This window comes from Aulonocara sp. 'chitande type north' Nkhata Bay, linkage group LG16 (assembly GCF_057382095.1).
Source record: "Aulonocara sp. 'chitande type north' Nkhata Bay isolate Kocher_YH1m ecotype deep benthic linkage group LG16, A_spYH_male_GT1.1, whole genome shotgun sequence".
Taxonomy (NCBI): domain Eukaryota; kingdom Metazoa; phylum Chordata; class Actinopteri; order Cichliformes; family Cichlidae; genus Aulonocara; species Aulonocara sp. 'chitande type north' Nkhata Bay.
This window is the reverse complement of record NC_141359.1, coordinates 13,577,820-13,605,764: the sequence shown is the minus strand read 5'-3', so window position 1 is coordinate 13,605,764 and position 27,945 is coordinate 13,577,820. Positions and strand designations below refer to the sequence as shown.

The 27,945-nt window shown below is 40.9% G+C and overlaps 2 protein-coding genes across 7 annotated transcripts in view; one reads left to right on the top strand and one right to left on the bottom strand.

Annotated features, from left to right (window-relative positions):
• Nucleotides 1-83: 83 nt before the first annotated feature.
• On the bottom strand, nt 84-20,628 carry f5 (coagulation factor V). Its single transcript, XM_086265976.1, has 25 exons — nt 20,374-20,628; nt 20,046-20,128; nt 19,251-19,373; nt 17,644-17,856; nt 17,391-17,552; nt 13,777-13,998; nt 13,524-13,689; nt 13,230-13,410; nt 12,611-12,707; nt 12,289-12,494; nt 11,545-11,692; nt 11,237-11,449; nt 8,611-10,663; nt 8,335-8,503; nt 7,834-8,070; nt 7,474-7,690; nt 7,208-7,387; nt 6,946-7,062; nt 6,767-6,838; nt 6,005-6,090; nt 1,694-1,849; nt 1,437-1,581; nt 1,097-1,248; nt 743-925; nt 84-639 (listed from the first exon to the last, which is right to left on the bottom strand). The coding sequence occupies exons 1-25, from the start codon at nt 20,532-20,534 to the stop codon at nt 493-495; spliced, it is 5,889 nt and encodes a 1,962-aa protein (XP_086122102.1). The 5' UTR covers nt 20,535-20,628; the 3' UTR covers nt 84-492.
• A 2,287-nt stretch (nt 20,629-22,915) lies between these two features.
• The window catches only part of slc35a5 (solute carrier family 35 member A5), an 8,875-nt gene continuing 3,845 nt past the window's right edge, over nt 22,916-27,945 (top strand). For 2 of the 6 annotated variants that reach the window (XM_086267984.1, XM_086267978.1), the window contains exons 1-6: nt 22,937-23,013; nt 24,801-24,960; nt 25,094-25,192; nt 26,516-26,649; nt 26,870-26,937; nt 27,279-27,467. In XM_086267984.1, the coding sequence (XP_086124110.1) occupies nt 24,834-24,960; nt 25,094-25,192; nt 26,516-26,649; nt 26,870-26,937; nt 27,279-27,467 (617 nt within the window). In that variant the 5' untranslated portion in view covers nt 22,937-23,013; nt 24,801-24,833. Of the gene's footprint in view, nt 23,014-23,096; nt 23,331-24,800; nt 24,961-25,093; nt 25,193-26,515; nt 26,650-26,869; nt 26,938-27,278; nt 27,468-27,945 lie in introns of those variants that run through there. The other 4 variants (XM_086267979.1, XM_086267982.1, XM_086267980.1 and 1 more) reach the window with 4 other exon arrangements.

The window sequence follows — 27,945 nt, the reverse complement described above, 5'->3', positions numbered from 1 at the left end:
TTGGGATACCAAGGCTCTCCATTTGTACAGCGTATTCAGTCATGCAAACCGTCCATCCATCACTGAACATGACACCGAATAAAAACAATGCATATTGTATTTATTAGAAATAAATTACATATTCGTTCTCTGCTTACATATTTACATGAATCAATATTTGTTCCTGATAAAATACTGCATATAAACTTGAAAATACAACTAGTATTTCATAAAACACACAAATCCGACTTACTCATTACATTTTTACTACTTTTTACTACTTTGATTGCAACTTCCAAAAAATAAAAAATCATAGTGACAAGTGACAATTCACTGAGTTACTCAAGCTACAAGACAAATCTGGCAAATAGTCTGAAACAAACATGTGTGAGTTTTTTTCATGTTAGCTGTGATTTGGTATTTCTATGTTATGTTACCTTTTTAGCTTCATGTCCATTTATTTGCATATTCATGAGCATGCTTGAGCTGACCTGTATGATCTATTATCTATTATCACTCAAAGTCACATCCAAGTAGCTCAATTCTCATGGTGATGGAGGTCATCCAGCTTTTGGGGATGACTCGGATAAAGCGGGAGAAAATGGGAGGGTAGATGTAGTTCCTGGCGTGGCCGTTGTTATTTGTATTTCCCACAAAAACCTGGATTTGATGTGAGCAGAGAGACAGGAATTGTTTACAATCACTTCTTTACTTCACTCAGTGAAAACACAAGTTTACTTGCTCAACATGTTGGACGGCTCACCTTGGCAGGCTCATCCTCACTATCCGTGTACTCTTTCCACTCTATCCCATTGTCACTGTACTGCAAAATGTAGGACATGACATACATCTCCTTCCCCAGAGACTTGGCTCCCTGGGTTATGACACCTGTGATCTTTTTAATCTGAGGCAGTTCTACCTGAAGCCACTGGTCCATGTTGTTATACTGAGAAGGAGAAGAAACAAGAGAGCCAATCAGGAAAAATCTGAATGCTAATGAACTGGCAAATTCTCAAGGGTTTTTAAGTGTTGTAGGTGTACTGGTTTTTACGCGATGCTCACATTAAATCTGAATGCACTTCTGTTTTATCTATCACGGCAATATTAGGACATTTACCATAGCCCGCCATGCGTTGACGGCACCTTGTCTGTTGAGGCGTGCGAGTGATGGTTTCCAGGGTCCATTGTACCAGCTAGTGGCTGTAGAGCTGGCTGTGATGTAAATGTCCCCTATAGCTTCACTTTCCATCCCAAGAGGCACTGAGCAGCCTGAGGCAGGAGATCAGAAATGTTCAGGACCTTTCACTTGATCATAACATACACTTTTAAAATTTTCACAGCATCCCTTACAGCCAGTTTAAAGTCTTATGCATTTAGTCTGGGGTTTGAAATGCACAGTGTCCAAACCTTTTTTTAATTTTTTTTTTACTAAAATCGTTGTTACTGTACCGGCTTACCATCAAGCTCACAGCCAAAGTACTCCATGCGGACTGTTGCCATGTTGTACCATTCAATGGGGTGAAGCCTAATGAATCGTCCAATCACGGGAGGGAAGAAAATATTTGTCTTTGTCCCATAGGCTTCCTGGTTACCAGTGAATACCTGGTAAGAGAGGATAAGACACAAAGTGAGAGAATTAGATAGCTGCTCCCAAGCTTGTCCAGTTTGTAGGTCTCTGCATTAAAGAAAGGAAGTGATCAAACTTCCCCCCCACCTTTCTAAAGCCTTCGCTGTCGCCTTTATAAAAGATCCACTTCCGGCGGTCGTTGCTGTAGGAGATCAAATATTTGACCACATACTGGGAATAGAACATTTGCTTGGCTCCCTGAGTTGCCACCTGGCTGATCACAACTGGCCGCTGGAAGTCTACCTGTGTAGGGGAAAGTAGATATTAAGGCACAGTGTCAAACATAAGGCCCGCTAAAGCCTCCAGTCCGTCCCACTGGATGTCTTCAGAAAATAAATTTTGGACTTTTAATTGTATTTTCAGAAGTTTCACAGCTTTTCCTGCTGATAAAGATGTCCCCCATGGTCATCCCTACTTAAACAAAGTTATTCAGTTATAGATTTCTGTAATTTTACACATTTACTCTTTAAAATTTAAGACTTGTGATGACAGATTTCTTTCTGTTAAAATAGTTTGTATATGAGATATACAGTGGGGCAAAAAAGTATTTAGTCAGCCACCGATTGTGCAAGTTCCCCCACTTAAAAATGATGACAGAGGTCAGTAATTTGCACCAGAGGTACACTTCAACTGTGAGAGACAGAATGTGAAAAAAAAATCCATGAATTCACATGGTAGGATTTGTAAAGAATTTATTCGTAAATTAGGGTGGAAAATAAGTATTTGGTCACCTCAAACAAGGAAAATCTCTGGCTCTCACAGACCTGTAACGTCTTCTGTAAGAAGCTTTTCTGTCCCCCACTCGTTACCTGTATGAATGGCACCTGTTTGAACCCATCATCTGTATAAAAGACACCTGTCCACAGCCTCAAACAGTCAGACTCCAAACTCCGCCATAGCCAAGACCAAAGAGCTTTCGAAGGACACCAGGAAAAGTATTGTAGACCTGCACCAGACTGGGAAGAGTGAATCTACAATAGGCAAGCAGCTTGGTGTGAAAAAACCAACTGTGGGAGCAATCATCAGAAAATGGAAGACATACAAGACCACTGATAATCTCCCTCGATCTGGGGCTCCACGCAAGATCTCATCCCGTGGGGTCAAAATGATCATGAGAACGGTGAGCAAAGATCCCAGAACCACACGGGGGGACCTGGTGAATGACCTGCAGAGAGCTGGGACCAAAGTAACAAAGGTCACCATCAGTAACACACTACAACGGCAGGGAATCAAATCCCGCAGTGCCGGACGTGTTCCGCTGCTGAAGCCAGTGCATGTCCAGGCCCGTCTGAAGTTTGCCAGAGAGCACATGGATGATACAGCAGAGGATTGGGAGAATGTCATGTGGTCAGATGAAACCAAAGTAGAACTTTTTGGTATAAACTCAACTCGTCGTGTTTGGAGGAAGAAGAATACTGAGTTGCATCCCAAGAACACCATACCTACTGTGAAGCATGGGGGTGGAAACATCATGCTATGGGGCTGTTTTTCTGCCAAGGGGACAGGACGACTGATCCGTGTTAAGGACAGAATGAATGGGGCCATGTATCGTGAGATTTTGAGCCAAAACCTCCTTCCATCAGTGAGAACTTTGAAGATGAAACGAGGCTGGGTCTTCCAACATGACAATGATCCAAAACACACCGCCCGGGCAACAAAGGAGTGGCTCCGTAAGAAGCATTTGAAAGTCCTGGAGTGGCCTAGCCAGTCTCCAGACCTCAACCCCATAGAAAATCTGTGGCGGGAGTTGAAAGTCCGTGTTGCTCGGCGACAGCCCCAAAACATCACTGCTCTCGAGAAGATCTGCATGGAGGAATGGGCCAAAATACCAGCTACTGTGTGTGCAAACCTTGTAAAGACCTATAGTAAACGTTTGACCTCTGTTATTGCCAACAAAGGTTATGTTACAAAGTATTGAGTTGTATTTTTGTTATTGACCAAATACTTATTTTCCACCCTGATTTACGAATAAATTCTTTACAAATCCTACCATGTGGATTCATGGATTTTTTTTTTCACATTCTGTCTCTCACAGTTGAAGTGTACCTCTGGTGCAACTTACTGACCTCTGTCATCATTTTAAGTGGGGGAACTTGCACAATCGGTGGCTGACTAAATACTTTTTTGCCCCACTGTATAAGGAATTAAATGTGCAGTTAAACTTCTGTTCAATGGCAGAAAGGGCAGTTTTGCTGGTCTGCCCCACATAAGATCAAAGTGGATCAAAAAGGAGTTTTGATCCACGTATTTGGCCTTTGACACTTCTACACACTGGACAGGTAAAATTTGTGCAAATATTTTGTGCGGTAAAAATATTTTTAAGACCCACATTTTCTTAATGCAGTTGTTCACACCAACTGAGTCATTTCGCCTGATGAAACTTGCAGCATTTATTTTTCAGATAAAGATAGATTTTTAAATTTTTTCCATATGAACAATAAATGTGACAAATCAAACTGCTGCATTTGGTGACAGGTGCGCTCATAGCGCACCGAAATCGAGTATACAGTGATAATAGTTAAATAATAGCAGAGGTGCCAAAAGTACAGACTTTACTTAAGTAGAGGTATGGATAGCTGGGTTAAAAATACTCCAGTAGAAGTACTGAAGCAACTTCTTTACTCAAGTAAAAGTGAAAATATGCACTCAAAGTAAGAAAACAAACTGTAGGTCTTTGATTCTACTAACCATTTTTGTCCAAAGGTAACTGAGGCTTGTGCTATATTAATATAATAATAAAATAATGTTAGTACATGAGAATTTAATTTTAAATGCTAATTCTAATGAATATACTTAGCTTGAACATGTTATGTAGGACACATGAAGTGAAAGAGAATTAAAAACAAACAAACACACTATTTTCTGTTGCCTACATTGTCGAGGGTGCCTCCACAGATAAACAATAAAATGAGTGCAGTCAAGGGTTACAGTCGGATTCAGTGGGATACATCAAGGAAACTCTAAGATCTGTGCAGAGTCTAAGCGTTGGGAAAAGAATCACAACTTACATTAATTTCTAACGTGAGCTCCAGTAGGTTTTCTTTGTGTACATGCTGTAATCAGCTGACCAGCTGCTCTTTGTGGATTCACACAACTGAACATGATGTAAGCAGTTTCACAAGCTATCTTGGCTGATGTCTATCCCCTACACTGACACTACACTTTTTATACGGTGTTTATAATAGATAGTATAAAGCTGGAATTCAGTTAATTAATATAAGCATCATTGACTTAAATGCAAATTCATCTCTGCTGCACTTGTAACCTAACACTGACCATGAGCAGCACAGCCACTATGCACCAGACGCACACAGTGTTTTAATAAAGAATTCGCCGCAGTACTAAAACTAACCTGTTTACCCAGTATTTTCATGCAACATTTGAAGAACATAAAGTTTGTGTAGGTTTGTTTGTTTTGCAAGACATTTCACAATATGATAATACATAATTTATCAAAACACACCATATACAAATCAAATATGTGATTAGAATTATGACATTGAATACAAGCTTTAAAGTTGCAGTTTATCAAGCGTCACTGAGCAGTCTTTATCTTTAAATCTAACCTCTCTTTTTCTTACCCACTCCTGTTTGTGTTCCTACATCTTTCTCCATCTCTGAGTGAACTCATGTCACACAATTTTCTCTCCCTGTAAAATACAGCAGCTGGACCTTTAGCTAGCAGGAGCACTGTTGTGCCAAGGTAGTTATACTTGGCGTTGGGAGTGCACAACACCATTCCACTTTAACCCCAGATGATAAACGCTACAGATGACACAGCTGAACCTAATGTAACCTATCCCAAACCTAAGCTGTTTTGAAAATGGAAGTACAGCTAGTCATTTAAAGATCTAGGGAGTAAAAGTAAAAAGTTGTCAGAAAAAGAAATTCTCAAGTACAGATACCTGAAAATTGTAGTTAAGTACAGTAACAAAGTATTTGTACTTCATTACTTCCAACCTCTGACTATTTTACCTAAGACATAATTTCTCTGCCTCTTCAGATGTGGTCCCAACTTTGCCAACAAGAGCTCAAACTGCCCCGCTCACATCCTGAAACATGTACAAGCAGTCGTAAAACAGCTTCAATTCCTGGATTTCAAACCATGGAGTTCTCCCTGCTGCTGCCTTCTTGTGAGAAGTGGATGAACCCAGAATCTCTCTGTCTTCCCTTTCTGGTTTAGAAACATCAGGACCAGCTACTTTTTTCAGTCCAGTGTTGGAGGAAAATGATTTTTTGTGAGGACAAACGCTTTCAGTGTGTATATGTTAAACAACAAGTTTGCATCTGAAAAATGTGGAATTTCGTGTCTTTTTTTTGCATCGCATCTGGTATGTAAACAACTGTATTTGCATGGTAAGCATGGGAGTGTAGGTTATCACATCTACACCACATTACCTGAATAAAGCTGTTGTTCTTGTCTGTGCTCCATGCATTGTATTTACCCTGATTGTTCAATCTGGCAAGATGGGGCTCCCAGTATCCTTAAAAGACAGAAAAAATTACAGACCTTTACCATGCAATAATTTCCCAGGTCCTCTGACAAGATACCGAACTGCCGATTGCCTCCGATGTATCCATCAGAGTGTGATTGGTCAAAGTGCAGAAAATAACGCGGGACAGGGGTGAATGCAGCTTGTGGTATAAGAAGTGCATTGAGTCCACAGTAAAAGTCCTTTTTATGAGAATTATAGAGTTGTCGGATATGGTGGTGGATTTGGAGACACAACTGGTGAAAAGAAAGATTTCTGTGATAGTTGGTGCTAGAGCATCTGTTCAAGACTGTTCCACCTGTAGATATAATGTAGAAGTTGGACTTCTAGCTTGGCTTTAGTTTTTATTAATATTTTTAAATGCCCTGGGCTTGTTTTATTGTAAATAAATCATGTTATTTGCTACTCTTGAGTTTTGTACTCCTTGGCTATCACTGCCCTTTTAGTGTTTTAGTTGATCTCCACCCACTGGAAAAGGACCTCCCTCTTCCTTCTCCTTTTCCTGCATTACATAAAGGCAATGACCTTGATTACCCTTCTAGTTTTAGTCCAGGTAACAACAACATCAGTAGATCAGTAGTGATTCGTGATGTACTGTGAGTTAAGTAGTACCGAAGTGTATTTGTTGCTAAAATAAATTATTGCAGACAAGAGGTAGTATAGCTACCTCTAGTTTTGATTGCTGTGATCTCTCCATCCTTCACACTGCCCGATTCTAGACCCAGTGGACGATAGCAGTCTTGGGGACACACGAGAAATATTTCAGTATTAAAATGTAAGACATATAAAACAATGGGTAGAAAATCATGTTGTAAATGCAGCAGAGTGATAGTTTTATATTTGCACCATTATCCAGAACCAAAAAGAGTGTCTGCATGCCCTTCTGTTGGCTAAGGCCAACTTCTGTCTCCAGCTGCCAGAGGCCAGGTTTGGATGGATACATCTCCAGGGTAGCAAAACCCCCTGCGAACACAGTTCATCACACGGACTCACTTGAAACTTTTCTCTCTGCTGCTACAGCTGACAATCCAAATCCTGCAGACTGTGAATTCTAATGTTTAAAATGTGGTGAAGAAGGTGTTACTCTAAGTTTACATATCATTCTCACCAGGCAGCAGTGGGTAGACAGCCTGTCTGTAGCTGGTGCTCTTCTTGTGTATAAATGTCTGCCCATGAAAGTGGACACTATGAAAATCATTGGGAGAACCCAAGTTGATGAGATGCCAGGTCACAAGCTGGTTGGTGTACATCCTCAGGCCCTTCAGGCTGTGTATAATTCCATTGATTGCTAAAAAAACCAAGACATTTTTATATAATTCTGTTTTTGTCTCTAATAGGTGCATGGTATAGAAGGCACTAAAAGTAATGCATTACAATGGAACTTTAGGTTCTCCTTGAACGTGTGATCCATGATTCTCCTTCGCCTTTTTCTTTGCATTATCTCAGAGTTCTTCTCATAGTACCAGCTCCGTGACTCATCAAAAGTCATGAAAAGTAGTGTGAATTCTCTCCTATCTGTTAATTTCGTGTCCAAGGTTCCCTCTCGACACACCAGCAAAGGCCCAATCAAGCCTGAGTGGATATCCCTTTCCTAAGAGAAAGCGCACATGTGAGGTTCAATATTATTTTAAATAAATCATTACTTTGTTTTTGTTTTATTGAAGATATAACTTAAACCACAGAAAATTCTCTGCATCTCTCTTTTTTATAACAAGTATTAATTATTATACTCACAGGATTTACGCCTGAATAGTAGGCCCAGGTTCGGCAGACAGACTCTTCTGGTTTTGGCCCAACTGTATGCCCGACTTGCCACAAATAAGTAAAGGTGCTATTGGGTTTAACCTCATTGTCATATTGGAACCAGTAATGGGATTCATCCTCATAGGAGAGGCCTTCTGTCCGCTTGGTATAGGACACCCCATTGGGGTGTATTGAATATGGACGGTTGGCATTGTTCCTGAACACCACCTACGAGACAGTGACACACATTCTGCATTTTGGAAAGATGGAGTGTTAGGGTTGGGGTAATAAACTTTTTTTGGAAAACGCTCTTTTTGATTATCTTGCTGAGAGTTAGATTAGGAGCTCTGACCTTTAAACCAGGATAAAGGACACATAGTGAGTCTATTAGCTTAGTGAAGGTAATTGGTTAGATGGATCTTGGTTGCTTTAGACAGAATATATAAATATTGAGAAAGTAAAGGCAGCTGGCTTATGTCGGGTTAGTCTTACCATGATGCTTTGTCCAACCTCCGCTTTGATGACCGGCCCCAGGATGCCGAGATGCTCGTCTATCTCCCCACGGATGTCGGGTGTGGTGAAGCTACTATCCAAGTAACCTCGAAAGACTACCTTGGTGAACTTAGTTTCTTGGCTGAGTAGTTCATGCTTTTCTTGCCTCCTGTTTAAATAACAGGATGATGCTTTAGCTGACATGTTCTTGATTTCCTGTAAATCAGCATTCAGGTGTTATATTAGTCTTTTAAATTTTCACAACTCTGAGCTTACCTGTGTCCATACCCTGCATAATCCCATTCGACCTCCTCTGCAGCAATGAAATAAGTCTTGACATTGGGGCCTGACATTTTTAAGTAATATTTTGTGGTCTCGTCAAGGTCAAGGTTCTTGATATCATCAGCGACGCTGTAAGGGTCTTTGTACATCACGTACTCGTATTCATCCTGTTCTTCTAGCGCTAGGTGATCTGGTTCTCCCCCAGGAATATAAAGCTCATAGTCGCTGAAATCAGGCCGAGGCACACCAATAACAACGGGCATGTCAATGACGTGGTCCTCAGTCAAGACGGGCTTTGGTGAGTGAGGCCGTGACCCACGAGGAGTCATTCCTGGATTAAATCCACGAGGAGAGAATGGTAAACCACTCCGGGCCTGAGGCTTGTATTCCTTTCTTTTCCTTGTTTTCATGCCATGTCCCTTCTCTGGTCTCTGTCGACGGTTCACAACCCTGACTTTCTTTTTTGGAGGCAGTGTTGTTTGAGGGGTTTCCTTCTCAAAGTGTTTCTTCAACTGGTCTGGAAGTTCCTCAGGTATCATTTGGTAAGTTCCTTCGTAGGTCCAGTTGTGACCTTGTATTTTGACCAAACTGGTTTTAATAGCCTCTGTATTGTTTTCCTTAAGGAAGATGATCACTTCTTCACTGCTCTCTGAGAAACCTAGCTCTTCAGAACTGAGGGACTGGTTACCTGAAACTGTAGTCTGATTAGAAAGACTTTCCAAAGATGTGTTGGTCAACTTGTCAAAGAGACTTGAGATATTCTCCTCACGCCCCATACTGCTCATCACTGATAGAGCTGATCTGGATGCATCCCCTGTGACATTTTGCTCATTCTCAAGCAAAATCTGGGTTACATTTTTATAGCTGGAATTAGTTGGAGTAGTCACAACTTCAAGGTTAATTTGAAGTCCATACTCTAGCTCTCCTGAGCTCAAAAAAGTGTTATTGTCACTGGTTTTATTTTCTGTCCTTTTAGTCAACTCCAAGATGGTTAAGTTGTTCCTTTTAATGTTGCTGCTGACTTCTTCAGCATCTACCTCTAGAACTGACAATGAATGGTTTGTTCTCTCTGCTGACGTGTTGCCATACTTTACTGCAGTGTTAGTCTCGTCTTCCCGTTTTGTATTTTCCAGCAGAGTGTCAGCTGATAAATTGCTGTTTAGGCTACTGTTGAAATTGTTAATGCTCGGCTTTGACAGAGGCACAGAGTAAGAGAACACATCCCCTCTAGTGTATTTCTCCTCAGAGTCCTGTACAACCTCTTCAATAGAAGTGTGGTTATCAGTGGTCAGTGTTACATTTATTCTTTCCCTTTCTAAACTGTTACTTGAATTTCCTGATAGTACTGCAGTGAGATTGGTCGGCTCTTGCAATGCTACGTTAGGTCTGGTAGTCTCTGATGACAAACTGCCATTTCTAGTTGTACTGGAATCCTTTTGTGACACATTGTGGCTATTCAAACCAGTTAGGTTCTCTGTTTGATACAGAGTGGAACTCTCTAAAACTGACTGTGTCAATGGTGTACTGCTGTTCAGTATATGTGTTGTATTCTCACTTGTGCTTTGTTTCTGCAAATTACCTATTGTAATATTCAGGACTTTCAAAATAAGAAACCACACTTCAGTTAATGCATCTGAGTTTATAGTGGAGGTCTCGGGTTTACTCTTTATCTCTGTGAAATTAAGGGTGCTGTTCATATCTTTTTCAAGGACATCAACAACATCGTAATCCAGGAAAGAGAGGTCCAAGTTCTCCATATCTGAGTCACCAGACTGGTTCTTGAGAGACCTGAGATTCAATTCTTCTGCAAACATTTGTGTGTAGATATCTGGCTCCAGTGATGGGTTTTTATCTGGATCTACCTTCTCTTTCTCTTCTTTTTCTTTGATTTCCTCCAAGCTAGGGGGCTTCCACACAGTAAACTCACTTTTTGTCAATGAATCTTCGTACTCATACTGGTAGTCACGGAAGCACTCAGCATCCCGAAACTTAACACGCATTCCGTTAGTTGTCTCGTGGGAATTCAGGGAAGCAAGAAGCCAGACACCTGGTTTAAAAGAGACACAAAAAACATCAGTGATAAAACTATGGAGTGTGCATCTGTTTCGGATGGTGGCAGTGACTGGTTAATTACATGGACTATATAGGATGGATATGGGAAATGTTACGTTACACTTATGAAGTTTCGTGAAGTCATGAAACATTTTTGTTCTCACCATCAACCCACCAGCCTGGGGTGCCTCTAAACATGAAACCAAAGGACACTATCTTTGATAAATCGTGAGCATATCCTCACCTTTACAACTTTGTACAAAATGAACTTCTTGTATATTAACTATGATCTGTAATGTAACAATTAGGGCCATAAACTCATCAGAAAAGCATTTATTTAGGGCACAAAAAAGAGCGCTGAGGGTTCTGTTTCCATAGACTTCTGTGCAACTGCACTGGTTTTAATTTTAACACCAGAGCTATTGCATCTATGAATCTACACTTAATATCATGCAGTTCAATAAAGTGTTACTTTCAATGTCTTTCTGAAGGTAAAAAATATCCTGGCAAATAATTATCTGGATGTTAAGAATCTGACATAATATGAGCACTGTCAGTCCTTACTGACCAGTGTTGAGCATGTTCATAGTGATGGTCTCTCCAGTCATGGGGTAGAGGCTTAGGAAGTCCTCTGTTCTTTCATTCAGCTCAAATGTGTGGCCGTAGAAAGTAGCTGTCTGGATGTAGTCCTGTGCGCCAATGCTGGACACGTGCCATGTTGCAACCTCACCACTGCAGAAGCCCAAGGGTGGGTCGTCCTTAAAGATGTAACCGTTGACAGCTGTAAGGTAATTCATGACAGTTAGTTGACTGCAGCCAGGTAAATGCAAGGCCAATATGTTATATGAACCTTAATTAGCTCAAGGAAAAACTCACTGTGCTTGATATTGGACTTATAAAATTCTGGGTCTTCCCTGTTGACTTTAGATTGATTACAATATTGGCGAATGTTATCCTCTAGATACCAACTCTTGTTCTCATCAAAGACCGCAAACATCGCATGCTGCTCTTTGTCTGCTTTCAGCTGTAGACAAAAAGAAAGACATGTACTCCTCTTCACACCATCAGCTTCTATATCAACAGCAAATACATCTCAGTCTTATAGTTTTTGGGCTTGCAGGTATTTTGGTCATCATCAAATTATTCGACAAATTAAAACAACATTCATTAAAATCTTTTTCAATAGTTGTTAACTAAACATAAACTAAAAAATGATAACTAACTGAACAAGATTGTGTGCTCACAAACTAAGTTTAGTTTTACTCTTTGCCTGGTTCTGGCGGAGGTTTCTTCTTCCTCTGCACTGGCGCCAAAGTGCTTGCTCGGAGGACATCTGATTGTTGGGCCTTTCTCTGTAGGTTCTTACCTTACAATATAACTCGCCTTGAGACAACTGTTGTTGTGATTTGGTGCTATATGAATAAAACTGGACTGAATTCAACTTAAATAAGTGAACTTGAAAAACTATATGAAACCAAACTTAATTCAAAATACCACTTAAATATGAAGACTGAGGCCTTTCTGTGTGGAGTCTGGACGCAAACCAAATAACACTGAAAGCAGCATTTATTATTTATTTTTTATTTTTGCTGCCCAGTGTCTAGCAGCTGTTTTTCTTACCTGCACATTCCTGACATTGAGGGACTGACTCTTGCAGATGAGCATTGGTCCAATCAGTCCAGAGGCGATGTCCCGTGGTGTGTTCACCGCACTGTGATAAAGTCGTGTCAGACATCTGGAATCTCCCTCCAAAGGCTCATCCTCTTCGACCACTTTCCACACATAGGTGTGTGTCTCACCTGGCTGGACACCATGAGAATGGTTTCCTGGAAACCATAATACAAAAACTCCATCAAATATATGTCAACTTTTAAAATAAGCAAACTAAAGTGGGCTGTTCAGCCTTAAAACGTTTGCTTTAAATGGGATGAGAAATGAGTACCTCCTTTTGGGTAGTTGACTCCTTCTTGGGACTTCTCTATTGTCAGTCCATGCGGGTAGATACTGTAGGGTCTGGAGGCCATGTTCTTAAAAACAATCTGTAACAGCAGTAAGGGTACATGAGGACAAACAGTCTGTAATCACTGTGAAATAATTACACAATCCCTGCAGTCCACTTTAGTGAGACACACACAAGATACTTGTCTTAGCTCTGTGTTTATTGATTTGAAATACCACTGACTGTCTGGATAAAGTGTTGACTTTCAACTCAAAAGTACATCTATTTCCTGTCTTTGAGAGATAGGTTTTGAATTTTTGAACGTAGTTAAATAATATTCTGTTTTAAATCATTTAGTGAAGACTGTTGATGCCTAAATAATTGTCATTTTATTGCCTGTCAGTGCACGTTGGTGACCCTCCAAACCAGGTTCCCTCAGCCAGAACTAAGAGTGAGACTGCTTTGAAAGTAAAGCATTTGCAGCATGGTACTTTTAAGCTGTTTTTTCCTAAATATGTTTTGAGTTATGTGGCTCGTGTGATCATGTGGAGTGATATGAATAATAATTGAACTCATAATATGCTAAGTGACTATAATTTGGCTTCAATACATGTTCTCTCACCGTGATAATGTCTCTGATTTGCGCTCTGATCACTGGGCCCAAAATACCCAGCTCATTTTTCCTCTGCTTGTTCTCTGATTTTTCAGTGAACGTCTCATCTTTGTACTGAGTGTACACTGCCTTCTTGTACTTCCCACCTATGCGTGTTGGTGACTGACTCAGGTACTGGCGCTTGAAGTCCCTACACAAAAAAAATGAGAAATTTTCTATATCAGTTCATGTCGGCACATTTGCAGTTTTAATCTTTCATAAACAAAAAAATACCTAAAATGTTTTAAAATATAGTCTGCTTACTCATCAATATGGTCTTGCTTGGTAGGCGCATAGTCCCAGAAAATTTCCTCAGCAGCGATGTAGTATTTCCACTCCCTGCTTTGTCGTTGTTCTGCATAGCTCACCCACCGCTGTGGTTTTTCAAATCCTTTACAATTTATCACATCCACAAAAGCGTGCATGCTAGCTGCAATGATAGGAATGAATTTTTACTGTCAGTTTAACTACACAGGTGAATACTTTTCTACTCTGGTTAATGTAGAGAAACACTTACCTTCTATGTGCTTGACGGTGTGTGAGGAGAGCAGCCAGCGTCCTGTGTGGATAGCCACCATTCTGGCAGTGATGGAGGAACCAGTGATGAGCCCGACTGATGACACTTTATGCCCAGCATGTTCCAGTACTTGCCCGTTCATATGCACTGAGAATACCTCTGGCTCTGAGCTCATACCCACCAGATGTACACTCACAGGGGCATAGGTGCACATGCTGACATCTGGAAGGAAAAGAGGAAACTCTGAGTCTCTTTATGGTTTTTACATTGTCAATATTGACAATATTGACATGACAGTCAATATTTTTCCTTTACACCGACATACACACCCTAGCATTTACCACTCAATTCCATCAGCAATGTCACTGTTCCTGAAAATACAGTTGTGGCCAAAAGTTCTGGCAATGGCACAAAGGTCTTTTGGTACACTTTGCAACTTGCAGCTTTTGAATGATTAAATCTTTGTGATTGTTCTTCAGTTTATCATAGAAACCTGTCAATAATAATTTCATTAAAAACAAAAGCAGCATGAAATGAATGAAAAACTTTGTGCCAATGTCAAAACTTTTTGTACAACTCACTGTATAAACCCCAGCTGTCAGAGAAATGGAGTGAACTGTAGCTAAAGATGAATGAATCTCATGGAAATGTGAATCAGAGATGCCAGTGTAAATAATTGTTTAGTATACATCAGAGGAGAACAGAAAAAACAACTGTGAAATTCTGGGCTGCTTCTGGGGTCTGTATTTAACGTAACAATTTAGTCCATAGCTTTTGTTAATACTAATATATATATATATATATATATATATATATATATATATATATATATATATATATATATATATATATATATATATATATATATATAACACACACACCCAGCACGCCCCTGCGGGCGGTTTATCCTTCAAGCTCGGGTCCTCTACCAGAGGCCTGGGAGCTTGAGGGTCCTGCGCAGTATCTTAGCTGTTCCCAGGACTGCGCTCTTCTGGACAGAGATCTCCGATGTTGTTCCCGGGATCTGCTGGAGCCACTCACCTAGCTTGGGAGTCACCGCACCTAGTGCTCCGATTACCACTGGGACCACCGTTACCTTCACCCTCCACATCCTCTCGAGCTCTTCTCTGAGCCCTTGGTATTTCTCCAGCTTCTCGTGTTCCTTCTTCCTGATATTGCTGTCATTCGGAACCGCTACATCGATCACTACGGCCGTCTTCTTCTGTTTGTCTACCACCACTATGTCCGGTTGGTTAGCCACCACCATTTTGTCCGTCTGTATCTGGAAGTCCCACAGGATCTTAGCTCGGTCATTCTCCACCACCCTTGGGGGCATCTCCCATTTTGACCTCGGGACTTCCAGATTATACTCGGCACAGATGTTCCTGTACACTATGCCGGCCACTTGGTTATGGCGTTCCATGTATGCCTTGCCTGCTAGCATCTTGCACCCTGCTGTTATGTGCTGGATTGTCTCAGGGGCAACTTTACACAACCTGTACCTGGGGTCTTGCCTGGTGTGATAGACCCCAGCCTCTATGGATCTTGTGCTCAGAGCTTGTTCTTGTGCTGCCATGATTCGTGCCTCTGTGCTGTCTTTCAGTCCAGCTTTGTCCAGCCACTGGTAGGATTTCTGGATATCAGCCACCTCCTCTATCTGCCGGTGGTACATACCGTGCAGGGGCCTGTCCTTCCATGATGGTTCCTCGTCTCCCTCCTCTTTCTTGGGTTTCTGCTGCCTGAGGTATTCACTGAGCACTCGGTCAGTTGGGGCCATCTTCCCAATGTATTCTTGGATGTTCCTTGTCTCATCCTGGACTGTGGTGCTGACACTCACCAGTCCCCGGCCCCCTTCCTTCCGCTTAGCGTACAGCCTCAGGGTGCTGGACTTGGGGTGAAACCCTCCATGCATGGTAAGGAGCTTTCTTGTCTTTATGTCAGTGGCTTCTATCTCCTCCTTTGGCCAGCCTATTACCCCAGCAGGGTACCTGATCACGGGCAGGGCGTACGTGTTGATGGCCCGGATCTTGTTCTTACCATTCAGCTGACTCCTCAGAACTTGCCTGACCCTCTGCAGGTACTTGGTGGTTGCAGCTTTTCTAGCGGCCTCTTCATGGTTCCCATTCGCCTGCGGGATCCCCAGGTACTTGTAACTGTCCTCTATGTCTGCAATGTTGCCTTCTGGTAGTTCAATCCCCTCAGTTCTGACTACCTTCCCTCTCTTTGTTACCATCCGACTACACTTCTCCAATCCGAATGACATTCCAATGTCATTGCTGTATAGCCTGGTAGTGTGGATCAGGGAATCGATGTCTCGTTCACTCTTGGCATACAGCTTGATGTCATCCATGTACAGGAGGTGGCTGACAACTGCTCCGTTCCGTAGTCGGTATCCGTAGCCAGTCTTGTTAATGATCTCACTGAGGGGGTTCAGGCCTATGCAGAACCGCAGTGGGGACAGAGCATCTCCTTGGTAGATCCCGCACTTGATGGTGACTTGTGCTATGGGCTTGGAGTTGGCCTCTAGTGTTGTACGCCACATCCCCATTGAGTTCCTGATGAAGGCTCTTAGGGTCCCATTGATCTTGTACAATTCTAAGCATTCCAGTATCCAGCTGTGGGGCAGTGAGTCATAGGCCTTCTTGTAATCAATCCAGGCAGTGCACAGGTTGGTCAGCCTGGTCTTGCAGTCTCGGCTGACTGTTCTGTCTACCAGTAGCTGTGGTTTTGCGCCTCTGGTATTCTTGCAGTCAGCTTCTTTAGCCAGTAGGCGTGAACCATGTCGGGCCCTGGTGCTGTCCAACTCTTCATACTGGAGACCCTTTCTTGGATATCTGCCACTGTGATGGTTACTGGACCCTGTTCAGGGAGGTCGCTGTGGTCTGCCCTCAGATCCACTAGCCACTGAGCATTGCCGTTATGGGTTGCGTCCTTCTCCCATATGCTCTTCCAGTATTGCTCCGTCTCCAGCCTTGGTGGTGCTGTTCTTTTATTATTATTATTGTTCCCTTGCCACTGAGAGTACACCTTTGCTGGTTCTGTGGAGAGCAGCTGGTTTATTCTCCTGCCTTCTATCTCTCTGGTGTACCTCCTCAAGCGGCTGGCCAAGGCTATGAGTCTTTGCTTGGCAGTTTCCAAGGCCTCAGGTATGGACAGCTTGCTGTATTTCTTATGCACCTTCTTTGTCGCACCTTTCTGCAACTCCGTTAGTTGGCTAACCTCCCTCTGTGCTACTTTGATCTTGCCCTCTAGCCTCCTTCTCCATGGAGGGTACTGCCCCTTGTGGCTGTTCAACTTGTAGCCAAGCATCTCACTGATCACTGCTGCTGTATTGTAGATCAGCTTGTTAGTGTCGGTAATCGTGGTTGTAGGTATCGTCCGTAGTGCTGCATTAACATCATCTAGCAGACCTTAACCCGTAGTCGGTTATATATATATATATATATATATATATATATATATATATATATATATATATATATATATATATAGTTTTCATTGTTTTGCTATTGAATAATTCATTATTGTATTGTATTATTGTAGAATCCATATATTAAAAAAGGCTAGCTTTTAGATCCCTTAGTGACAAATAACTGAGTGTTATACAGACTTACCTGGCAGAGAGCCGTTTGTATATCCATTGATAGTATATTTCACATGGTTGTCTGAGGTATAGCCGCTAGGCTCGTATTTGCTCCTGCTCTCATCAAAAACCCCGAAAAGAAATACATACTCGTGGTGGATGCCAGCCTGCTGCCCTGATTCATCTAGACTGCCTGCCCAGAGAGAAAGAAAAAAAGAGAGCGTTCAAAATTCTAAAAGCAGTGTAAAAAAACACAAAAAGCACCAACACATTTTCATAGTTACCTTGCTTGCAGATGAGCAAAGTGCCAATGAGGCCAGAGTTGTAGTCTTTGACCACATTTTGATGGGAGATGTAGGTGTAGGTAAGACAGGTGGGGTCATTTTTCTGAGGAGCAACATCTGACGTCACCTCCCAGTAGTAAACGTGCTCACTGTTTGGAAGTACTTTGTCGTCCTCTTTCTCTTTTTGTGACGTGTTGTCAAAGTAGTAGGCTCCTGTGAAGAAAGGAGATAACTACTCCGAATTACAGATAAATAATATCATGATGGCAAAATTAACAAAATGCCACTGGTGTGCAGCAACTACAACTAAAAAATAAACTAAAACTAGATGTGAAAAAAACAACAACATTTTAGTTAACTAAAATAAAATAAAAACCAGCCTTTTGAAAAAGAAATTCAAAATAATTTAAATGATCTTGTAAACTTGGAAAACTAACTAAAATGAAATTAAAATATATAGAGAAAATCTCCTTAGTTGCACTGATGTCATGTTCACAAGACTTTCAAAAGTTTCTGTTTTGTTACTGTCATGGTCCTGGGTCAGTGAACCGGTGTTTTATATTTTGTGTTATCATGATTTACTACAGTTAGCGTTTTGGTTTCTGTTTTGTATTTCTAGCTCCTTAAGTTTTCTAGTAGTTCTTGGGTTTTGTTCCTGTGCCCCTCACGTTTAGTGTGGATTTTGTTCTGTCTTCATGTTTATTTTCTTGTTCCCCAGTCAGTCGTGTCTCATGTCGCTCCTGTCCCGGTGCTCCGTGTTCCCTCTGTTCAGTATCAAATCCATGCCTCTGTGCATCTCGTGTGTTTCCTGTTTTATTTTGATAGTCCCTGTCTTGTGTTCAGTGTTTTGAGTTTTTACATCTGATGAGTTCCAGCTGTGTTTCCACCTTTTCCCCCATCCTCTCGTTTCCTACGTGTGTATTTTAGTTCTCAGTCTTCCCCTGCTTGTTATTGCGTTGTACTCTCACAATACTGTGTTTTCCTCCGTGTTCCTAGCCGTTCCCGAGTTCCTGGTTCGTTTTCTTGTGTTCTAGTTGAAGTTTGTAGTTTCCAGTTTCTAGTTTAGTTTTGTGTTTAATGTTAGTTTTTACACCCTAAATAAAACTGCCTCCTTTAGTTCGCTCTTTCGTTGTCTGCAGTATGTGGAAGTCTGAGAAGATTTAGAGCTTTTTTTATAACCAGCTTTAAACAGTTTACAAAGATAATAGAGACTCTCCTGCATGGTTTTCTTACATTTTTGTGTTTCCTGTGTACTCTGACTTTTGTATTAAGAGCAAATTAAGGAACACTTTGCCTCAATTTCCTAAGTTCACTTTAATTCCCGTAAGTCTCAGAGAGTGATTTCCTAAGGCTTAGCAGTTCTTCCTGTTGGACTTCAGAACTGTCTGCTTTGATAATCTGCCTGCCTGGTTAATATTTTAGAAGAAGTCAAACAGATTTGTTTGTTGTATTGGCTAATGTTGTGTAATTATTACAATAAGGGACATCACAAGCACTCACAGTAACATTATGAGGCAGACTATGTTATGAAGTAGTGGTACTGTTGTTTTAAGGATAGCAGCATCTTTTGCATTCATCTGTTAGCAGCTGGGTTAATACGCACTCACCCTCAGACTGTTTCCCATAAGCCACACCGTGTGGGCTGATGCTATACGGGCTGGTGGCCATGTTTCTGAAAGTTACAACAATCGTCTCCCCTTCTTCTGCCCTCAGCGTGGGACCAAGGAGACCTGCAGAGAAGTTTATTTATGTGGAATCATGTCGTTTCAAAGGCTTTAGTTCATCACAGGGACACACTCGGATAAACACAGACTGACTCATCACTCTTTCTCTTTAACTGTTGACTTGCACAGCAACTTGACCGTAAACATTTGCAATAAAATGAAAGTAACCTTCTTCTTTGTAAATACAGCTTTATATTTTTTTCTTGCTTTCTGGGAAAGGAATTATTCTGTGACTGTTATTTCACTATCCTGCAAATGAATATATGCTTTGGCACCACATAAGAGGTGGAAGGGAGAAAGTCCAACCTTTTAATTCAGTTCCTTCAGAGAAAAATTAGCAAAAGTGGTAGCTGCTTATCCATTAATATGCACTCGGAGTGATACATTAAATGAATAATAATAACCTAATGTGTCCTAAAGTAAAAAGAGTGCATTTGATAGCGACTGTCTGTGTTTTTTTCCCACTGCGTGACACCAGGGCACCTTAAAAGCTCCTCAACACTGGTTCATTAAGTCTCTAATATACATGCATGTACATGGTAACTGCTTTCTGGGACCGTTATTGGTAAATACACCCCTCTATCTCACAGGTTAGTTAATGTGCAGACAGCGCAAGTGTTACTTAAAAATTTAAACCAGACATACGGTGTGTTCATGTAAACCGCATGAAGCATTTACCTAACCACGATGGAGGAGTCTTAGCCTGTCTGAAGCCTTTCTCATATTCCCGAAAGACCACTTTCTTATAGGTGGGTCCAGACCTAAGGAAGGGTGGAAAAACACAAAACATTACTCATTGTGCACACATAAGAAAATCCCCACAATACTTACACAATGGTGCATAGAGTCTAAGATGTGAAATTTACTGATTTAACATGGTGTGACTACTGATTTCATAATAAAACGGATTTTTAAAAATACAATAATAAAGTTACCAGATGCAAAAAAACAAAAGACAAAAAAGCATTCCAGTTACTCTTTATCAAAGTTTGAAGTGCTGTCCTACCTGTCTGTGTCGTTGCCAGAGTATTTCCAATCTATCTCCACAGCAGCAATGTAGTAATGTCTCTCCTTAGGCTGAGGCTGGTTTGCTTTGACCTGGTGGGCAGTCAGAAGAACCAGGACAGGTACGAGCCAGCGAGCTCCAGTCCGGACACGGAGCCTCATACTTATGATCAGAGAGTGTGCTCTCTTCTACAACTCAAGAACGTGGGAGCTGACAGACAGTCTGCTGTGTCCTTTATCTGCCACTGACACACGTACACATACCCACACTTGCTAGTTCAAACATTATGTCCCAGGGCAATGAACTGCGCCTCTGCATATTTTTCTTCCCTTTTGCAACCGGAAACATATGTGCGTTGCTGTGAGTCATGCCCGAAGGGTGTTGATGGTGGGAATGAGTGTTGAAATTCTGATCATAAATTTCTCTGGCCTAAGAATGTTCCAGAAAACCACTCTTAAAAACATGCCATAATTTCAGGGAAGCATTACTGTAAGTGTAATAGGTGTGGCCACACGTCATTCTGGTTTACCCCAATTTCACGCAGTTGAAATACTATTAAATGTAGCCTAAACTCATATCTGGACATTCACTTAGTGTTTACCAGTTTATTATTATTTTTAAGTAAGATGTGACTTAAAGTATCACATTTACATAAAACAAAGACAAAAAAAATCTATTGAGGCTACGTCCACACGTACACGGGTATTTTTGAAAACGGAGATTTTCCGTTTTCGTTTTAAAAAATAATCCCGTCCACACGTAAACGCAGAAATGAAGGAAAACGCTGCTATGAACATGCCAAAGCAACAGGTGGCGATATATTCCTAACCGTGCAGAAATGTTGGCCAATCAGAAGTCTAGAAGCCTCGGTGGGAAAAAGTAAACAAAGCTGGGGCATTGAAGCAGAACTGAGTCGTATGTGTGGAGGGACAGTAACTGTGTGTGTATATGTAAGCATTCAAACACTGCAGAGAGTAAAATTAACAGTAACAGTATTGTAGAAATTCATTTCACCGAAACAATAACGTGGCGCACAGTGTGACGTCAAAAAATGCGCACACCTTTGACGCTGGATTTTCTCAGTTTTTCTCATCCATGTGTAAATGCAAAAACGGAGTTTTCGAAAATATCCACCCTGGCAGGCGTTTTTAAAAATCTCGAAAATGCCGTTTGCGTGTGGATGAAAGGTGCAAACGCATAGAAAAATCTGCGTTTTCAAAAATACCTGGGTACGTGGACGTAGCCTCATACTCACGCTTTTATTCGTGTATCGTTTTTCTCTTGTCTCTTATTTCCCCTTGTCTCGATTGTACTTTATTTTCTTGTCCCGTGAACATACTTTTCTATGCTGTGGTGTGCTGGGGGAGCAGCACAGCAAAGAAGGACTCATCCACGCTGGAGAAACTGATCAGGAGGGCTAGCTCTGTGGTCGGCATGAAGCTGGACACTCTGGTGACAGTGGCAGAGAAAAGGACATTAAAGAAACTGATGGACATTATGGACAATGCTAGGCATCCTCTGCACACGGCCATTAACAACCAGAAGAGTCTGTTCAGTGACAGGTTGCTTCTCCCAAAGACAAGAACTAACAGACTTAAAAACTCCTTTGTCCCACACGCCATCAGACTGTTTAACTCCTCTCTGGAGGGGAGAGGGAGGGGAAACAGGAGGACAAAGGAGGGGGGAACAACTAAGTTGTAGTGCCTCTTCACCTCACTGTGCAATACCTTTTGTGCAATACTTTTGTAAATAGTCAACAGTGCAATAGACCTCAATACTTGAAATGTGCAATTCACTTGTATTTTTATTTTTTATTCCTATTTATCCCCTTCGTATATTTTATTTATATTGTCTCTGTATTTATATATATGTGTGTGTGTGTATATATATATATATATAATATTCTGTAACTCTGTAACTTCTGTCGGTGCTGTGCTTTTCTGGAAATCGAATTTCCCAGAGGAACCCACCCGAGGGATTAATAAAGTTCTATCTAATCTAATCTAATAGAGTTTCCGCTCCACTGCCTTATTTCATACGGGTCCACATTACCGATGCACACTATTTTTTCCAAGTACGGCCGGTCTTGGCGTCTGGGCGCAATCGGTCGCGATACAGCCCTTTGTCTTTTGCGCTGATTTTAATTTCTCTTTGATATTTGGGCATATTGGGGCCCGATGAATGTAAAAACAAAGAATTACCAGATTTTTTTTAACTTACTTTTGTTTTTAAGAAAAACGAGAGCCACAAATGAGGATATTCATTTAAGATTATGATAGAACGGTAGCAGTATAATGTTCTCGTAAGTGGATATCAGGCCCATGTAGAGCAAAATTGAGTATTTTTGTCTAAATAACCCAAATGTGATGTCCACATATGTGGACGGCAGGTCCTAGGAGGTTAAGCATGGTTCTGATAGTCCTGCTTCCAACACAGTAGTGTGTTTGTTTTGATTTGTGGCCTTCTGTCATGGCGCCGCGATCCCACAATGCAATGCGGCGTGACGTCAACTCCAAAGCCCAAAACGGGATGACGTCGTAACCTGTGTTTTAACGCATGCGCAGATTAACCAGGAAGCGGTAGTGTTGGCGAAATGCAATCCCTCGGTTATGTTTCGTACTAAAGAAGACTAACAGGCAGGTATTTATAACACTGCCCTGTTTTCTCATGTTATGGACAGTAGCCTCAAAAAATAATTTCCGAATATTTAAAAGAACAAGCGTGTTTTATCGGCGTTTATTGGCACAAAGGTGACGATTTAAAGGCTAGTGATGCAAGGCCACCTCTGTGCTAATAGAGCTGTGTGTTGAATTTTGTGTGTTTGAACAGTGTAACTTACCGTCCTGCCAATTTTCGGGTGATTTTTATAAGTTTTATGAGTATTATTGGACATGGCAATGGAGTTTAAATTATCTCAAAAGCTGGAAGTTGATTTAAAAACTGTCGACTAATTTGCCGTAAGTTTGTTTTGTTAGTTCTTAAGTCACTAAGTCTTTGTAAAAGTGAAATATAACTACGTATTTTAGCAAAGTGTCGGTGTTTAAATTCTGTGTATTTAGGTCTGTGTAGGTTCTCAGACGCCAAGATCATGGTAATGTAAGTCGCGTTTTTCCCCAAACGCCTTAGATTGCAAGAGTACAAAACACGTATTTTCTCTTGTGAGTAGGTAAAGGAGAGGAAGCACTGTATCAAATAAGCTTAAATTAAAGCAAGAGTACTTTTAAAACATCATTCAGTAGTTATTATAGCTATCTAGTGTAATCATTATTATTATTTTTTGTTAAATTAGTGAACAGAAACCCCCCCAGCACCAATACTTGTTGTTAAGCAGGGAGTGTTTTTTTGTCTTGGTGAAATTGTGGATATACAGTACTGTGCTAAAATATTGAAGCTAGCCTCATTTGTGGCTATTGGCGGCTTTTTTTTTTTTTTTTTTTTTTTTTTTTAAAAAAAGAAAAACAAATTTTCAGTCCAGTCATTGTACCTGATTATTTTCAGAGGAACTTTTATTTATTTATTTTTGTTTGTTTGATAAGCCACTTAACACTGACCTGTGAATTATTCAAGAATAGGAGAGCCCAACTCAGTGTTGTGTCTGCACATAACAAACAACTGAGCAAAGAGCCAATTTTAAAATATATTTCTAGCCACTTTATTACTTGCTGCCTCTCACAAAAACACAGAATTTGTGCCCATTTACTTATTTGAATATACAACAAATGCCCAGGATAATGCTGTTTGACAGGGACAAAATTGCATTTTTTGCACCAAAGAAGTGTTAGCTGAAAACTTGGCATATGGTGGTGCCATATGCCACCACGCTGCACACCACATCAGCGTGGTGTGCAGCGTGTCTTTAAAAGCAAAAGGAAGGTAGACAAGTGGAGGACAAAAGAAGAAGTGGCAGGCTTAAAAACCTGCCCACAGCTGATTAACAGTATCTCAAAGTCACGTTCTTTAGAATAAGGGGGGGAAAAAATGCAGCAAAGACCTGACACAGGACCTGAGAGATGCATCTGGGCTTGCAGTTGATCCATATACTGCTTACTGAAGCCGCATCAGAAATGGTGTCAGTGTGAGGGTGGCTGTCAAAAAATTACTCTTAAGGAAGGGAAATTGGAAGAAAATGTTATGGTATGCCAAATGACACAATAACCAGACTGAAAATCCCTGTGAGCCCTGTTGCAACAGTGCTTATTGAGTCATAGTTTGACAGAGAATAAACAAAAACAGCCAACATCCACATAAATCTCTTGGATTACTTAAAGAATTGACCTGAAAGCTTGCCTGATACATAGATTTCTTGGAATATAAAGGTCATCTTACTGAATATTGAAGTTTTAAAAAATTCTTTGGCAGTATAATAATCATAATGTAAAGGGGAAGTCTGATAAACATGTGTGCGTGCATCGTTGTATGTATTCCAGCAGGTTTGGCTGGATCCATTTCCAGTCGCAGCCATGGCATGCTGCCCCTTGTGCCCCAGGCTGTGCTCCCGCTCATCAGCCTACACTCTTGCTCTCGGGCTAGGCTTTGTAACACTGGGGACCAGCCGCATCCTACTTCTGAAAATGTCTGCCAATGCCGGTGATTACCTGACAGTAAACACATGCACACAACTTTTTTTTTTTTCCACAGCTGGATAAAAAGATTTAAAAAACAGTGTTAATGTGTTGGCAGCTTGCTCAGCACGTGTCTTCACATTTTGTTCTTTTTGCAGAAAACAAGTATGACTTCCTCCCAGCATCTGTAAATCTGCTTGCCGAGGCTCTTAAACTGCTCTTCTGTCTGGTCATGTCAGTCAGGGTCATAGTCCGAGGTAAACTTTGATGCCTGCGTGTGTGTCCTAGTTGGGATCAGCTTATGTTCTGGTTTCATATCACATCTCAAAGTGTTTTCTCACCTGCGGTGTTTTGTCTGTTTAAATCAAACTCTAGTTCGTTTTCCCTCCTTGGTGTAGTTCGTTCGTGCAGGTGTGACTGCACTCAGGAGCGGATGAAAAGAACAGCACCGAGACCCTTTGGAGGAAGTGGTCTCAGTACAGTTCCAAATTGACTCCAGAGCGATTCGTTTATGGTGTGAAGGTGTAGTTTGAGCTATAAAAAAAACCCCATCCCATAGCAATGTATGCTTTGTAATCTCAGCATCGAAAGGTACTATAGATGTGCAAAGGTCTGTACGAGCTAGCAGCTAACCATGAAATAAATGTAAATTCTCTGTGTTCAGCACCTTCTTCCTGCGTTTACTTTTGTTGCTCCCAGCCCGACAAATCTGGCTGCTGAGCAAACTGAACATTGTCACATTGTTTGTAGTGACGCAGTTTGGTTTGTGTGGAGTTCACTTGATTTCTTCTCTGTGTGGAAACAAACCCAATCACAGCGAAAAGCTAAAAGTTTACAAACTCATCAAGTGGCTAGGACCAGAGTAAATGAACTATAGATGTGAAAACACCCTCAATTTCAGATATCTGGGCAAACTGCTTGAATGTGGAAGAAGTTAAAAAGAAACTAAGATAATGTTGGAAGTGTGATTACAAGTTTGCCTATGAAAATAAAGAAAACATAGCAGTTAAATATGACTGATCTGTTTTTAAGGTTAAAAGCCCCATTTTTGTGGTTTCATTTGTGTAAATTTTCATCTCAAACTTACAAAGAGAGAATCTTTCTGTCAGACTGGCCCAATTTCCTGTAGAGGACCATTATTAATGAATTATTAATTATGTGTTATTTATTATAAAGTCCTGTGTCTCCAGAATTTTGGGATTGTACCTATTAGTTTATCATACATAGGTGTGACTGCCTGTTGAAATTATTTTTAGATTTCAATACATCTGCTAGCTTGGATCGTAGAAGGCACTAAAAATCTAAACTAATGAAGTCTATAGGAGACAGGTTAGTGAATGATGGCCAGTCAAAATAAGGTCAACCCTCCAATTAAAGGTCAGTGGCAACAGGAATGTTGAATTAACCATTACAAAATAGAAGGGATCAATAATCTGGGTATTGGTATTTATCATGTCTCGAATATGACAAAAACCACGACAAGTCTTACAACTAATATTTGTGTTCATAAGTTCATCTGACCTCATTCTGTGTTCCATGAGTGAAGGATGTTCGTTGACTCTTTCTTTCTGTTACTACAGAGGGCCGATCATGCAGAGATTTGGGTTGTGCCTCCAGCTCTTCCTTCCTCAGCTCCCTGAAGTGGGCCGTCCCTGCTTTCCTTTACTTTCTTGACAACCTCATCATCTTCTATGTTATGAGCTACCTGCAGCCCGTCAGTACAGATAAGATATTTAAGATGTTTGCTAAATGATAGCTGCTAGAGGGAAATGTGGTTGCCTGGACTGCAAATTTTTTTAACCCTTTGTTAACATCCAAATCTCATTTTCCAGTTTGTAGATTTGAGCTTTTCATATCAGACTGGCATTAACAAAATGTCCTGCACATTTGATGCTTTAAATGTGCTGAGCTGCTGCTGTTCTTTTTGTTCCCAGGCTATGGCAGTGTTGTTCTCCAACTTTGTCATCCTGACCACAGCTGTGCTCTTTAGAATAGTTTTGAAGTAAGTTTCACTTTTAACTCAACTGTTCTTCAGAAACATGTTGTGTGTGTTTGATTGTGGAATGAGAGGTGATATTTTAAGATTTTATTTGGTTGGTCTCTTGAGGAAAAAAGACATTTTTTTCATGTTTTCCAATTGTAAGCGGACCAAAGTGTGCATGTGAGTGAGAATGGTCTCCTATACCATGGAACACTGTTACTGAATGTGTTTTGCTTGTCCCAGTGCACTAAAGCACTCACAGGTAATTTGATCTTCAGGCTGTTATTTTTATTACTGTATATCATAAGCTAATAGATTAAGCGTCATTTGTTTTTTGTTTTTTACTTGGCCTTTTCCTACAGGAGGCGCCTGTCTTGGGTTCAGTGGGCAGCGTTGGTTATTCTCTTCCTGTCCATCGTTTCCTTGACAACAGGATCAGGAGGCAAGCAAAACTCAATAGCTGTTCCCAGTCTTCACTCAAACCCACTTTCTAGCCCCTCCAACTCTTGCCTACTCTACACCCAGCTTCTGGAGGAGATGAAGAACAGCAGGTAAAAGTGAAGCATGCAGGATTATTTAACCTTTACTTAACTAGGAAGTAGATCTTCGGAGCTTTAAAATATTTTTGCAGCAGAACAATTTTCCAGAACAAGATGAGCAGCAGCACGAAATAGAACAATACACACCCAGTGAGCATATTTATACACATGAGATAAAGAATAAAGTGTAGAAACTTAAGTAAAACATTTCAAAACTATGAAAACATCATGGCAGGTCAAATGTAGTGAGGCTGCAAAACATTTATCACTGTATTCAAATAATTTCTAATCACCTTGAATTCATTTAGTGAGATCAGTCCCCTCAAATGTAGTTGATTTTGCAGCTCATGCTGGGAAGCTGAATATTAAACTGCCCACAGCTGTAGGGAGAGATGGAAAGATTATATGTATCAGTTCCAACTATTTTAGCAGGTCTTTTATGCAAAGGGAGAAGAAAAGGTTTGGTAATCTAATAAATGACACATATCTG